Source organism: Poecile atricapillus, chromosome 10 (assembly GCF_030490865.1).
Source record: "Poecile atricapillus isolate bPoeAtr1 chromosome 10, bPoeAtr1.hap1, whole genome shotgun sequence".
In the NCBI taxonomy this organism is placed as follows: domain Eukaryota; kingdom Metazoa; phylum Chordata; class Aves; order Passeriformes; family Paridae; genus Poecile; species Poecile atricapillus.
Window position 1 is genome coordinate 2,702,596 of NC_081258.1, and position 16,055 is coordinate 2,718,650.

The 16,055-nt window shown below is 41.9% G+C and overlaps 1 protein-coding gene across 1 annotated transcript; it reads right to left on the minus strand.

Annotated features, from left to right (window-relative positions):
- Positions 1-1,541: 1,541 nt before the first annotated feature.
- NAE1 (NEDD8 activating enzyme E1 subunit 1) lies at positions 1,542-15,235 on the minus strand. The gene is made up of 20 exons (XM_058846156.1): positions 15,129-15,235; positions 13,012-13,115; positions 12,858-12,918; positions 11,971-12,001; positions 11,261-11,332; positions 10,900-10,979; positions 10,229-10,338; positions 9,787-9,896; positions 9,145-9,207; positions 8,842-8,905; positions 7,694-7,785; positions 6,364-6,423; positions 6,147-6,280; positions 5,900-5,975; positions 5,612-5,651; positions 4,625-4,711; positions 3,452-3,544; positions 2,922-3,036; positions 2,797-2,846; positions 1,542-1,786 (listed from the first exon to the last, which is right to left on the minus strand). The coding sequence occupies exons 1-20, from the start codon at positions 15,182-15,184 to the stop codon at positions 1,677-1,679; spliced, it is 1,608 nt and encodes a 535-aa protein (XP_058702139.1). The 5' UTR covers positions 15,185-15,235; the 3' UTR covers positions 1,542-1,676.
- Positions 15,236-16,055: the final 820 nt, after the last annotated feature.

Consider the following 16,055-nt stretch of genomic DNA (forward strand, 5'->3'; position numbering starts at 1 on the left):
ATCGCCGGGCTGAGGGATGGGATCGCTGGCTTGAGGGGCAGCGGCGGCCCCGCGGTGCTGAGGGCAGCGCCCGGCTCGGCCCCTCAGGAGCCGCCGCAGTCGCAGCCCCGCCCGAGCGCCTCAGGGCGCGGCGGACTCGGGACAGCCCTGAGCCTTCCCCTCAGCCAGGTAGGAAGCTCTTGGAATTGTAGAACCGTCACGGGTGGAAGAGATCTTTAAGACCACTCAGTTCAATGTCAGCCCAGCATCTGCCACTGCAAACCCTAAACCACTAAACCATTTCCGAATATCAGACCCAGAGGCCTCTTTAACACCTCCAGCGATGACAACTCCACCACCTCCCTGGCCAACCTATTCCCAGGCCTGAACAGTGAAAATTTTTTTCTAAAATCTAACCTGAATTTCCTCTCTCAGCATGAAGCCAGTTCCTCTGGTTCTCACTGCAGGCCCAGCAGAAGAGACCGGCCCCTCCTCACTGCATGGCCCTGGCAGGGAGTTGGAGAGAGCAGTGAGGTCCCTCCTGAGCCTCCTCCAGACTGACTAAACCCAGCTCCCTCAGCCACTCCTCATGGGACATTTTCTCAACCTTTCATGAGCCTTACTGCCCTTCTCTGGACACACTCCAGCCCCTCAATGTTGTTTTCCTCGAGGGGCCCAGAGCTGGGCACAGCACTCGAGGTGGGGCCTCAGCAGTGCCCAGCACGGAGGGGCCGGCACTGCCCTGCTCCTGCTGCCCACACTGGTGCTGATACAGGCCAGGTGCCCTTGGCCTCTTGCCCCCTTGGGCACACTCTGGCTCACTCTGAGGTGTCTGGTGACCCTCAGGATGTGGCACCTGGCCTTGTGGAACCTCAGGCCATTGTCCTTGGCCCATTGATTGAGTCTGTCCAAGTCTCACTGCGGAGCCTTCCCATCCTCCAGCAGATCCACACTCCCACCCAACTGGGCATCAGCAAATTTACTGAGGGTGCTCTCAATCCCCACATCCAGATGATCAGTAACGATGGTAACCAGGACCAGCCTAAACCTGAGCCCTGGAGGACACATTTCAATGCAGCTCAGTTTGCATACTCTGCAGCTGGAGGCTGCAATGCCCCCACAACAGAAAGAGCAGCCATCCCGTGGCATTGGCTGCACACATGGGTGCTGGGAAAAAACCTTTTACTAGGTGAATATGGCTGACAGAACCAAGCTTTCAGGCACACACTCCCTTTCCCTAATGACCCTGAACTCAAGAAAAGGTATTTCACCTTCCAGATCTTTGCACCATTGGATCCTCAGACCATCAGAGCTCTGTCAGCCTCTCTCACCCTTTTGCACCTTCTCCCCACTCAAGCTGATGAGCAGCTTTTATAAGAAACAAGGGAGTTCTGCTGCCAATGAGGTGAGCCAATTTGTAAATGCAACTTGCCCTGCCAAAAATAGCTACTGCCTTTTTCTTTCAGAGGTGAGTCAGAAAATTCTAGATTTAAAAAATTTTCAGGATATAGTTTGATTTTGTTTGTCCTTAGGAAACAAAAACAACAACAAATAGAAGGTAATTACAAATAAAGAAGCTTTAATTAACAGGTAATACAGAACAGAACAGTCCAGTCAGTGCCAGAACACCACAGTATTTATGGAACTGTAAATACAGCAGCAGCAGTGCCTGGAGGCATCGAATGCAAGACGTTATCCTACAGCTGGAAAGTTGCTGAAGTCTGTGACATTCCACTGTAAATGAAGGTGTTATTAAAAATTACAAACTGCCCTGTAATGACTTTGATAACTTCCTGTGCAGCAGCTCCTGCAAAAGAGAAGAAAGAACAGAAGGCAGTTAGCAGGTCATATTTAAACTGTAAAATTATTTATCTACAAGTTCCTACACTGGAATTATTTCAGAAGCACCTGATAAATGTCCTAAGAAGAAAAAACGCCTTTCAGTACTTCCCACTATAAAAGAAGATCAGAAAGCTGCTACTTCAAAAGTTAGCTTTGCATACACTTTACATAGATGTACATACAGAGTAAGAATGGGTGAGCTGACAGAGCCATGCAAGTTCTGACCTCTCAACTGAGAAGCTGAATTAAAAAAAAAAAAACATGCAAAACTTAACTGCAAAATAAACTGAAGGGTCACTTCAGTGTGATCCCTCTGAGTTTTCCTGTAGTAGGAAACATTCTGTAATTTCTTCAGAAATTACCTTTTATGTATTTTTCTAAAGAATGATACAAACCAGATTTTCCTTAATCAGAAAAATATTCCTACATATGCAGAATCTATAATACATAATTATCTTCAGCACTGCATGAAGCCAAATGAAGAAGGTAGGTTAAGTACCAATTTTGAGCACCCATTAAAACATATCTGCAGGTTGAATGAAGGTAAGAAACCAAGGCTACTTATATTTCCTAGATCTTTAACATAAGTGTACTATGTTAAAAGAAGATGTGTACTGCACTACTTTTAGAATTACTATAATTATCACTTTCCTTTAAAAAAAATTAAACCTCTGTACAGCATTTCATTTCTAAACACAGTTTTAGCTTGAAGAGTTGATGTACTGGGATTGTTTTTGAAGTTTATTTGTTTTACTGATTATAGCCCTTGCTGCACCTACTTACTCCATATGTACTATAGGAGGTCCCATGAAGGGGAGGACTGTGCCCTGATGCCAGGTGTGACTGCAGCCTTTGCTCTGAGAGCAGTGGTGAAGGCAGCAGAGCTGTGGTGAAGGCAGCAGAGCTGTGGTGAAGGCAGCAGAGCTGTGGCTCAGCAGGCTGCTGTTTGTGTGGCCCTGCCAGTGTCACCCTTACCTCCCATGAACGCAGCAACCGCGTGAGGCTCCGCAGCTCCGTAGCGACAACTGCACGGGAAAGGAACAGTCACAAACTGCCCAGCACTTTTACCAACAGAGCCACACCTCAAAAACAACACTTACAACTCGTGCACATAGTCATCTTTCACCACAACAGATAGCCCATATTCTTGGAGGAAACCATTAAGGCATGATTTTAGTTTTCCAATATCATCTTCCACCTGGTAGTTGTAGACACCTGGAAAATAAATCAACTGTTTCATCACACAACTGTAACACCACAGTTAAAGCTAATGGGTATAAATGGCAGCCTAAATATTTTGTTTTCCTAAAAAGTTTCTAAGCCAATTAATGTGTCATTAGCACTAGACCAACAATAATTGAACGTTCTGTTGATGCTTCTCGTGATAGAAGAAATACTGCATAGCTGAAATGATTCATAACCCACACAACCCATTATTGACACCAATCCAGATTAATTCCTTAAGTTCCCAAAGAGAATAAACTCTCACTGTAATTTTCACATTCCTAAAGCTGTATTACTATGGAAACAAAACCACAACTAATGTATTTGTAGTTTATAATATGAACTACAGTAACTATTGGATCTTTATATTTCTTTAGATGATGTGAAGTAACTGGTATTAACCTACCTGGGTATCTGCCGTGCTGCTTGTAAAACCTATTGACAGCCCTCAGCATCAAGTACAGCACTATTTCACTGTCTGGGTTATCCATATGGGAAACTGAAAACAGCAAGGTAACTGGTTAGCTGCTGCAGATGGAATGGAAAAAACAAGGTTTTGAATTCCCTGAAAACAAATAGTAAAATCTGCAGTAGAAAGAAATCTTAATGAATACAACCTGTGACACAATCTTAATCAAACAACTGTCAAATACACAACTTTGCCTTCAAAGTTTATGACAAAACCATATTATATGTATTTAATATAAACTATTCAGTGAAGAAACTCGCATATCAATTCTGGCAGCTATAATTTAAATGGGTATTCCTTAGTTATAACATTAGGATTTGAAACACATGCTTTAAGTATTGTCTGTAATGACTGTAATTATAAAACATAAAACAAAAAAGGTCTTAATCCCTTACCACACAACTTAGTAGTCTTTGTAAATAGTAACTGCTACTTATATCCCACTGCAAATTACCAACGAATTCAAGGAGCTTTCACTGAAATGATAAATCTTACAAGATGCATGTATATATAAGATATATACTTACTTTGTCCAAAACATTCAGAGGACTTGTTTAAGCTTACTTTCAACAAACTTCAATCAAAAAGTATTTCCAGCTTTTTTTCTTATTTATGCAGGCTCAAAAAAAATAATATAAAAACCAAAAGCAATATTAAGTAACTAGTTTGTTAGTTCACATCCTAAAGAGATTAGCTGAAAGGGGTCAAGATAATTATTGTTTGGTCAGGTTAAAGCACCTTTTCAGCTCTGTCAGAAATAACTGAGGTACAGAAAAGAGAAGTTTGAAGAAAACAGTTTTTTATTTACAGAGTATTACAAGTAAAATCTACAAGAAAACAAAAGCTGGAACATGCATCATCCTGTAAGGTAATTTTTGAAATTTCAAAATCAAATTGAATTCAACATTCTAGACCTAAAAACTCCATACTTGTAGTTGAGAGACATGTTCCTTACAGTAAGAATTTATTTAAATTCACTAAAGACATTGTGACATTCCAAATGATAAAACTGTGTAATGCACCAGAACATGTAGCTTACATTTCCTTTTCCTCACCAAACCATTCCAAGCTGGAAATGCAGTGAGGTTTGTGGCAAGCAGCAGTACTTACTTATTGCATCCTTGCTGCAGGAGTTGGGGCTGTGCTCCTCAGCCAGGGAGCGGCAGCGCACCACGCGCAGGAAGGCGGCGTTGCTGCCTGGACACGGGGACAAGGAGAGATTGCCCGTCAGTGCCATCACTCCCTCACCACAGCTCTCTCTCACTGCACTGTCACATGGGAAAGGCTACAACTTAACAGGTTTTCATCCAACACTTTCCTGTTTCTTCTCAGCTTGCATAATAAAAACCTGTTTAACTAGGCTTAGGTCTCTGGGCAGGACAGTTTTAGGGAAATTCGATGTAACAGCTACACCACAGCAATTCATCAGTCACAGCCACCACCCTTCCTTCTTCCAGGCTGCAAATCAACATGGTTATTTACATCTTCCACTGCATCTAACACTGCTTCACATGTTCCCAATTAACATTTTAACAGCACAGCCATGAGCTGGAAAAGGTCCTTTTCCACTGCTGTTGCTATGATCCAGCCCAGGGTGCAGCTACAACCCAGCTATGAAAAAGGAGCAGCTGGGAGGCTCCCGAATGCTTCACCAACGCAGGGCAGCGCGCTCTTGGCTCTGTGCTTGCAGGGGAGCTGTGAGGAGCCTCAGCCAGGCTGCTGCTGGACACGTGTACACATCCAGGACAGACACAGCCTGAAGTGCCATCAAATGGGTGACAGCTTTCCAGACTGCCTCAAGCCTGCAGAGCCCACACTCTGCAGCCAGTACCCAGCACGGGCAAGAGTGCTCAGGTACTCACCACAGAAAGGAGAGGGCAGCTACCCCCTGTTGTCTGGAGTGAAAAAATACATTTTAAAACCACCTGAGAGATGCTGAACATCTGCTGCTTCTGAAAATAAGGGATGCAAACCACTTAGTACTTTACTTGAAAAATTCAAATATTGATTTACTGCTTAATAACTCCATGATCATTGAAAAGTTTTTGATTATTTGATCATTTGCATAAACCCAGAACAGAATCCAAGCATACTCACAGAACAATTTCAGTTCTCTCTCTGAAATAGACTCAGGTGCCTAAAAGAGAGAATATACTCATTCCAGTACACAAAATGGCCAGAGAATTCCTGCTTTCACATAAATATTAATATATTTACTGTGAAATAACTAGTTACTAATCTACAAAAAAAACCCCATCCTAAATTGTTAACAGTATAACCCTGTATGCATTTTACTTTTATATGATCAAAGCAAATTGATAAATAAGGCAGATACTTCACAGATACTTCATTCCATTAGAAGAATGGCCATATGTCTGCACTTACCTTGCCCAGGGACTGTAACAATTTAGCAGCATGGTTTCCCACAGCAGCAATATCCTTCTTTGCTTTTTCACGGTATCTGGTAGTAATGAAAAAGAAAATAATTACAGCAGAAAGCCATCAACTCCACATTGAAGGCTATTTTTTTATTATTTTTTGTTTGGTTGGTTTTGGTTTTGTTTTACATTATAAAGACAAAATACAAGCCACATGAATGGAAGTGAGCTCCCTCAAGGAGTTGTCTACTTACACATTTTGCAATTTGATGAATTTACTGGAGTCTGCCATCATATCAGGAATGGTGCCCCGGACAGGCAAGCTTCCTTGCCCTTCATTTGCCACAAATTCCTTTAAAGCTCGAACCAAAATCCAGAAGGAAGATGACTACAAATGCACAAGAGACAGTCATGTACACAGATGTTATTTACAATCCTTTTCCTACATTTAAGTCTCACCCTTACTCATACCTGCTCTGTGAGTTTTAGGCAGCAATCGTCATTAAAAAGCTCTTCAATGCCTCTTGGAATCTATGAAAATAAATAAATTTGCTTTGTAATTCCTTGACTTTAGATTTAATTATCTCAACACTCACTACACAGGTGAGCCAACTCCAAGTGACCTTGGAGTTTCATGGCAAATCTCCTCTGAATCCTACAGTCAGTGCTGCTCAGACACATTTCAAACAGCAGCCCTGCCCATGAGCAAGGCAATGCTTCTGAGCAAGATCAATGTCCCAGACAAAATCTCACCTGACTTCCATCTTTGACAGAGAAGATTTGAAAAACTGCAGCAGCAACCATCCCAACTGCCCACACACCCTGCCTGGTGGGGCAGAGCAGCCAAAAGGCCAGGGAAGGGGAATGGGGCTACAAAAGTCTGTGTTTTAATCAAAATCCTTAACTGCTGCAGGTCAGTCTGGCTCGTAAACTCAAATAAATATTAATATCCTGGGCCATGTCTTGTAGTGGCTTAGATGACAGCACTAAGTTTTACCTGCTGCTTTCTTGGGAGACTTAACATGACCATCCAAGCAAGGATCAGCATAGTTCAAAACAACAGAACATAATCTAGGAAAAATCACAGAATGTGCTTTTGCCCCATGTAGCCCTTGCAGTTTATCCCAGATGAGAAACTAAAGAAATCAGAGCTCAATTTTCAATTCAACCACAAATTACTAGGTCAGGATTATTTAAGAAACAATGAAAATATCACTTCTAAGGCTTTTAAGCTTGACCAGTTTATGAAGGGAATTTTGTAGTAAGTTTCTTCAAGAGGAAAGAAGTCAATTTATTGTATCAGGAGTCCCATGCAGCCCTTCATTTCTACAGAGAGTAACAACTACAGCCCCTGGCTTCAACACAGCACAATTTCAGTAAGTGCTCTCAGTCTCTCTCCCAGCAGTGTATTTAAATCAGCATCAGCCACACCTCTCACTGCTAAATCCTTGCAATTGTATCCAGCACCTCATAGAGTTTTTTACAGACTGTAGAAGTCAGACAAGAACTCACTGATGCATTCTGGTTGCTGACTCATTCTAGATTTGAATTCAAGTCTGCAGGAGGGAAATACAGATTTCTTGCAAGAGCAAAGCAGTAGGAGAATTTCCATAAGCTACTCTGCCAGCTAGTCTTGGTCTATTTAACTACATAATTTCAGTTCTAACATTCAGTACTAATCCTGTTTTAGCTAAATACAAATGTTACAAATTGAATATCTGTCCTAAAACTGAATAATACATTCTGAGAAAATGAGATACTTGAAATTGCTTCAATTTTATCACAGAAATGTTTATTTTACCTCTGTACGATTTAATGCTGTGTTCACATTTTTTATAGCTTCTTCAAAGTTTTCCTCATCTTCTGGGGTCCCATTTTCATTCTTTAAGATACCTTATTGAAAAAAAATTAAAACACACAACTGTTTGAATTACATCTCAGCATTTATGTCTTGCCAACAGAGCAGACTGGCTTTGGATGTATTTGAGGCGTAGCAGCTGCCAGCAAAAAATGAAAAATAAATCACAAGAAAAAAGATCAGATGTAATTTATAAATCTAACTTCATCTAAATTCTGCGTATGATTCATTTTCCTGTGATATTAAATAGAAGTTACTTAGCACAAAAGCACCAGTTTATTTGTGTAAGAAGGAGATAATGAAGTTTCATGAGCACTAAGTTAACAATTCAACTCTCCTTCCCATGCCAGTCATGTTTTGATGGGGTTTTTTTGATCAAATTTGGCAATAAAAATTTGGCATCCACAGAGCAAGCCAGGCCAAGAAAGGACCTTCACAAGAAATCTGACATAACCAAAGGTAATCACTATGGATCAGATCTGCTCCCTGTCACAGCCTGGGGATAAGGACCACTCCAAATTTGCAAGCAGGCTACCTTCAAGCAAGGAAATACCAAAAATTCAGTCAATGGTGTTTTTCTACCATCATTTAAGATATAGATCTTTAAAATGCCACATGAATTTTAGCTGCCTGAAAAGGTATTGGACTGAAACCCCTGCACAAATGAAGTCATTCACACACTGGTTACAGTGCAGTCAGTGCTACAGAACCTGGCCATGCAGAGGTGAATGACTGATTACCAAGTGTCTCACGGGTCAATCACCAAATACTTGGAGAATAACAATTTCAGTAAAAAGCCACTTGCTTTCCTCTTTATCACATTTCTAACACGATTTTCTCTTAAGGCCTTTGCTCCCACCCAAAACAAAACACACTCTGGATCTTAGGACAAAACAGTGACAACATTTATAAGTGAGTCTGGCATCTTAAGATCCACCTGTACAAAACAATCATTTAGCAGAAGAATCATACAGTATATAGCAGCAGATCTTTTGTAAATTAGACCTGAGAGAACTTGGGATTACTTTTCAGGTATCACCTTGTATCTATTTCTGCCAGTAGGAATAAGGGACCCCTGGGACATGAATTACCTTGCCGAATCAGTTCTTTGAAGGCTTCTTTCTCTTTGTAACTCTTAGGCAACTGTTCACTTTTCTAAATTTAAAAAACACAAAGAGATTTTTGTCTTTAAGATACCTACTACTAAGCTCACTGTGTTCAGACTGCTGAACTCCAGGAGTCTGTCATTGCTCACACATTCACTTGTATTTCAATCAGTAATCTTTTTTTTATGATTCCAACTTGTTTTTTTCTTATGCTACATAAAATCAAAATAATTAACTGCTCCAGAAAAGACAGATAAATAATAGCAGTAATACAGTTTTGCAACATACCTCATTGAACCATTTTGTGAGATACTTGGCTACAATCACAATCCATGGAGTGTGGCTGTGGTCCTATAATTGAACATTGGAGAAATCTTTGTCAGGTTGAGAAAAGATAAAAAATAGGAAACAAATTAAAAACCTGTTTTCAATGTAAACTCCAAATATCCCTTCCACTATTCTAAGGACATGGGACATGCTCCAGATTTTTATTCAGCTATAATGTTCTTTACTATAAAAGAAATGATCAAATTATTATTACTTTATTTTAAAAAGGATGAGCCAAATTCTCCAATATTTTTCAGGAGTGGAACTTATGCTATGGACAGACACCCAAAGTGCAAAGCTCTGCAGCAGTCGGTAACCATGAAAATTAAAAAACAAATTCCAGAATAGGGTGGGAGGGGGTATCCAATAACAAAAGATCAAGTTGTCCAAGAATACTCCTTGCTTCCCAAGACCTTCACCTGCTTAAGATCTAAACAGACTGAAACACTTGGGGCAGAGGCAAAAATAGTTCCTTGTGACTGATTCTAGACTTGGTTCTGTTCAGATGAGACTTTGCACCAGAGTCATCTGCCAAGAGCCATTTCCACAGAACCCCTGTGCTGTGTCTGCATCTGTGCTGGGGAACACAAACCACACACCAACCTTTTTGTCCATATGCTCCAAGTCATAATCCTGAACATGTTCTGTCAGTTCTGGAAATGGTTTGTCCAGTCTTAGATCTTCTAACATATTGTCAGGGTGAGATTCAACAACTGTGAGAAAATAACACAATACATTTCCTAGCTTTATGTCTGCCCTTCAAAACCGCTACACAAATACAGGATCAGCTGCTCCTTTTACTGCTTGACTCTCAAAGTAAGTGCTCTGTGTAAGTCACCCATAATGTCAGGATAACCCCCAATTTTATTATTTGTTGCAGTCCATAATCCCCATGCATTTCTCAAAGAATGCAAACTACCTAACACTTAACAAATACTAAATATATCACAAGATGAAAAAAGACAAACAAAAAACCCCAAAGTGACATAAATTATTGAAGTTTTAAACCTTCCAGAGAAGTTTTTATCTCAGCAAACCCTCTAACCTGTATGTTCTTTAATCATGACTCTCATGTAACCAACCAGTCCATAAGTCCTGCAGACCAGCAGAGGAATGTTGGAATTCCAAAGAACTTCAGCCAGGCGCAGCAATGTACTGTAAGGAAAGACATGCTTTTCACATCTACAGAAGACAAGAGTTAACTATAAAGTTAACTCCTACATCAGTTAACTGTGAAAGATCTCTCTCAGAAAACTTCTTTAATATCATCATGATCTAAGCACATAAGGTGACTAATTTCATACAGGAGTTTACAGTGAGTTGGAAAAATATTCGTTCATTATCTTACTTATGTCTCATTCCACCATCCCAAATGCTCCAAGTATCAAATAAAAAGCTTCAGTAAGTTGTGAGAGAGAAAAATAAGGAATCAGATCCATATGTTGCAGAGTTCTAACTTCCAGCAGAGGCAGTTCCCACCAGAGATACAAAAACATTTCTAGAAAATGCCATCACTGGCTGTAATTTTCCATCACAATGACAGAGATCTGTTCTGCTTAAGTTTTACTTCAAGGAAGTGCCTGTGCAAAAATCTGCACACACACACACACACACACACACAGACACACACACACACACACACATATATATATGTATATAAAAACCTGCTTTTAAAACTGAATGAAAATGGGTAATTCACCCGTAGGTAATTCTTACCTCTCTGGTAGTTGTGTTGCAACCACTAAGTTAAACTGATTAAAAAAGGAAGGGTCGTTGTCTAAAAGCTTTTCTGGATTCTAAATAGGGAGAAAAAACGTGTGTCAGTGAACACTGAAAATTTCTGAGTACAAAGCAAGTCTGCTGAATATAAAGTGTTAAGTGAAAGTTATAAAATTAAGATGAAGTTACAAAAACAGTGTTTGAAATACAAATGATTTAACTTAAGATCATCCTCCTCAAATGCTGTTTTATCTTTAATCTATTTAAAATGCAACATCACAAAGCAACACAGAGCTGTTATTTCACATTTTTATCACACTGTACAACACACACATAGTACTAATTTAGGAAGACAAACCTCTTCAACAAAGTTTCCAGAAACATCACTATTCAATTCCTGTAAAAGCTCCATGGCACTCTGGGCACGATTCTGTTTCAGAGCAATCAAAATGAGATGTATTTTATAGAGTGTATCAGTACTACTTAATGTCACCTGCTAACAATGCCAAACCAAGCAACAACAACAAAACAACCCCAAAAATCACCCCACAACAAAGCTCATTATAAGCTAGGGCTCCTCACTCCATGAAGCCATGCTCATCTGAAGCAAAAATGCATCCCATAATAGCACACACTTAGCTGGAGAGCATTTTCTATAATACCATTTTAAAAAGCCAAATTGTGAGACAGCTCTTTCCTACTTTCCAGTTTCATTACAGAATTTCCAGGAGTTATCTATGCCTCTTGTACTCTCTGTTTCTATGATATTTTTTCCCCATTCATCTCTCTACTCTTAGCTTTATTCCTTCAACCACAATGGTCTTCTGCCTTATCCTTCCATAGATTTCAACCATAAGCTCTTCATTTCTTTCTATGCAATCTCACCACAATTTGAGTTTATCTTCTCACTTATGTGCAACTAAAAATTAAACATGGGGATTTCTGTTAAAAAATTAACAGATTTTAACATATACACATATTCTTTTGGCATTATTCATAATACACGTTTAAATACTCAACATTTCCATGCTTTCAATACATGTAAACTGACATTTATTATCTCCTTACCTGACCAATATGGCTTTTTTGTAGAAAGAAACTGAAAAGGAGACAAGAATTACATGTGAACTTTTATTCTGAAGAAAAAACAGCACTGAAGTTACATTTTGTTCTGCAGAATATGTTGCTCTCATACACAACAGACCCTTAAATATGCTTTTTCCAACCACTGTTATATTTTCCTCAGAAACAGTTTCTTAATAATGCTTTTCAGTGCCCAAGCCATAAATCTGAAATATAAGACATGCAAAAGTTCTCTAGAAGACAGGATCATGCTGCAGCTTCTTTCTCACCAGGCTAATCAAAGACTCACTAGCACTGATTTCTTCACCTAATGGAATATCCTTCCCCATCACGTAACCTCTGCAGGCACCAGACCTTGATCAAGAATTAGGCAAATCATTTTTACAGGGTTTGCAAACTGTTTCTTACTCTTTTCCCTGCAGCACAGAGCCATTCAAAGCTACAAAAGCTAATAAATGTCTAGCAGTCACAGTTGCACAATGACTGATGAAAATTAAGTCATTTGCATCACCAAAATTAGGGAAAATACACTGAACTACAGTGAAACAAAAGTACTGGCATAACATCAAGCAAGTTAATTTTCAACATTTTTATGTTGAGTAGAGCATTGTCCTTATAAACTTGATGTGTGAAGCAAACAGACCTGTGTAAGGTCCAAACCCAGTAAGTAAAATAATTTCCCAGCTAATATGAAACTGACCATGTACATATTGTTACCAACCTTCAAACCCACAGAAGACTTGGAGAAACACAGAGAGGCTTTTAAAAGCATTTTACAGTACTTCTTAGCAAATATGATGAACAAAGAGATGGAATTACCTATGAAATGCTGTCACTTGTCAATTTGAAATTGAAATTAGTAAAATACCTACTTATTGCCAACATCTTCTCCAGAGACTCGATTCCCATCGACAATTGTAAATGAACCAATACCTTTGGGGGGGAAAAAAACCTCCTATGAATAACTTGGCATCATCAAGTTATCAGATACATCACAAAGAAGAGACAGAAGAAATATCTACAGACCTGGCAGCACCAAGTTTTTGAGGATTTCAGTTCCTGTTGCTGTTGCATTTATCACGCAAACATGGGCAGATTCCAGCGCTTCTTGGCCATGGTCACCCCACAGTCTGTATTGGGAGGGAAAACAAAACACAATCAAGTTATTTAACTTCAGACTGAAAAGCCAGTATAAACAAATAACAAAAAAAAGACAAATGGAGGGCTGACGTGCTACTGTCCATTCACTAAATGGACAGTAACCTAAATAGCACTAACCAAAATCAGCATCCTTAAGGGAACTTACTGTGAAAACTCTGAGACTTTCCAAAGAGCAACCCAGTTTCCCTAACATTTCATTTTCTTCATCTTTACACCATATGCATGTGCACACCTCCTTCTCTTGGAACATACTTTAACTTTTTTAAGACCAGCATGGGTTAAAAAAACCCTTGCCCAAATTTTGTCCTAATGCCAAACACTCTTTCTTTTCTAACTTTTATTGTAAAAAATAGAATTATATATAGGTATATGTATTTTTTTAATTTCTCATACAAGACACTGAAACATACAGGAGACAAACTTCAGTCTTGCTGAGTCTGGTACTACAGACCCCTAGAAAACAGCACTAAAGCTAAAATCAGGCTGGGACAGTCCCAGGTCACACATTCTGCTGATTTCACTGGGGTGGTAACTCACAGAATTTTTGGGGTTGGAAGGGACCTCTGGAGGTCACCCAGTCCAAGCCCTGCCCAGGCAGGGTCACTGGGAGCAGGTGACACAGGAGCATGTCCAGGTAGGTTTGGAATGTCCCAGAGAGGGAGACTCCACAGCCTCCCTGGGCATCTGCTCCAGGGCTCTGCCGCCTCCAGGAAAACAAGTTCCTCTTCATGTTGAGATTAAACTTTCTGTGTTTTAGTTTATGGCCACAGCTCCTCATCCTGCTGCTGGGCACCACCCAGAGGAGTCTGGCACCACCCTCTGACAGCCACTTTTGAGGTATTTCTATGCATTGATGAGATCCCCTCTCAGTCTTCTCTTCTCTGGGCTAACCAGGTCCAGCTCCGAGTCTCTCCTCACCAAAGATGCTCCAGACCACCCAATCTTCTCTGTGCCCTCCATAGGACCCTCTCCAATTGCTCCTTGTCTTTCCTGCACTGAGGAGCCCAGGACTCTGCACTCCCGAGCTGCACAAAGCTATGGAGGGGACAGCACAGGAGGGGACAGCACAGGAGGGGACAGCACAGCGGTATCACCACTGCTGAGCCCTTCACTCACACGTACACAGTCACACTGCACACAGACACCCCTGACTCTGGCCTTAGGGGTTACCCTTCCCTGCTAACTTGGATCTTTTCTGCCTTTTCACAGAATCTCAGGATGGGTGAGGCTGGAGGGGCTCCTCTGGTGCCACCTCCCTGCTCCAGCAGGGCCAAAGCAGAGCCCAGGGCACAGCAGTGTGTCCATGTGGCTCTGCAATATCCCCAGGGAGGAGACTGCACAGCCTCTCTGCACAATCTGCTCGGGGCTGGGCACTGCCCAGGGCACAAGTTCTGCCTCCTGTGCAGGGCAGGGCCTGGGCTCAGCCCCTGCCCATGGCTCTGCTGCCATTGCTGGGCCTGCAGCAGAGCCTGGCCCATCTTTTTGTCACACCCCGCTTTATATATTCATATATATACAGAGAGCTACAGATAGCTATACATAATATAAATATATAAAATATACATATTTACATATTTTACATTATATACTTATCCAACAAGTATTGTACAAATAACTTATATATCTTATATAAAAACACGCATAAGTACCTACGTAGATATATACATCTATGTATCTCTATCCTCCTTTATATATATATATATTTAGGATTAGATATATCCATATCTATATCTGCCTCTTAGTATATGCTGTTTATTTATTGTGTATCTATGGCCCGTGTGCCGGTAGAGCCCTCACGGTCCCGCCGCTCGGACACAGCTCCTGCTCTCCGCGGCTCGGCCGAGCCCGGCGCGGCCGCGGGGCCCTGTCCCCGGCTCGGCACCGACCGGGCCCGTGTCCGCCGCGGGAGGCGCGGCCCCGCGCCCCGCTCGGTCGGTGCCGGTCAGCGCCGGGCGGTGCCGGCCCGGGCCCGTCCGCGGTACCTGAGCTGGCGGTCATAGCGCTGCTCCTTGAGGCCGGCCCGGCCCGGCCGCGCCATGGCCGCTGCTCCCAGCGCGCACGCGCGGGGCGGGGTCCCCGCCCCGAGGGGAGCGGGTCCCGAAGTGGGCACTGGGACCCGCCACTTCTGTGCCTCGCTCGGCCCTGGCTGACAGCAGCAGCTGCACTGCTGGAGACTCGAAGCCGGCAGGGTAGGTGGGTAGCACCCGGAATTCTCCCCCTCACTCGCACCCACCCCGTGTTCACCGACGCAGCCCCCGCCCTTCCCTGTGCCGCTCCTGGGGACCCCCTCCACATCTGTCGCCACATGAGGAGGCCTCAGAGAGAGCGGTATTAAACCCGGCCTTCTCCACGTCAGATCATTTAGCCCTAATACTAGTCACAATCGGAGTAAACCTGTCCCCAGTAGGACACATTTTAACCCACTCATTCTTTAAAGCAATGTTACTCCTCTGCTCAGGATCCACAGCCTGAACAGAGAACAAGAAAAACAGGAGAGTACAGAAAAACAGGAGTACAAAAAATACTTCAACAACCACTCCATGCCTAACCATCGGCAATACAGCCCTCATGGGAAGGCCATTCCCTGTAGGCTTCCACTCAAAAGAGCTCTTGGAGAGCTGAATCATATCCAACCTATGCCTTGGCACTACTCCTCATAAAATGTGGAGTATGTAAAATTTTGTGATGTTCTTTGCTGTCTGATCTTTGTCACTTTCAAGCCTGATAACAAGGAGGGAGATTTAATCCGTGAAACAGAGCAGGCAACAAGCGCTAAGTGATGTCCAGCTGCTCCAAACACAAATTCCCGCTCAGCACAGTTGCTTTGTTAAGGTTTGGGGCTGGACATGTTCCAATGATCTCGGCCCCGGGCGAGCTTAACAAAGCTCGGCCAGAAGGATTTCCACTGA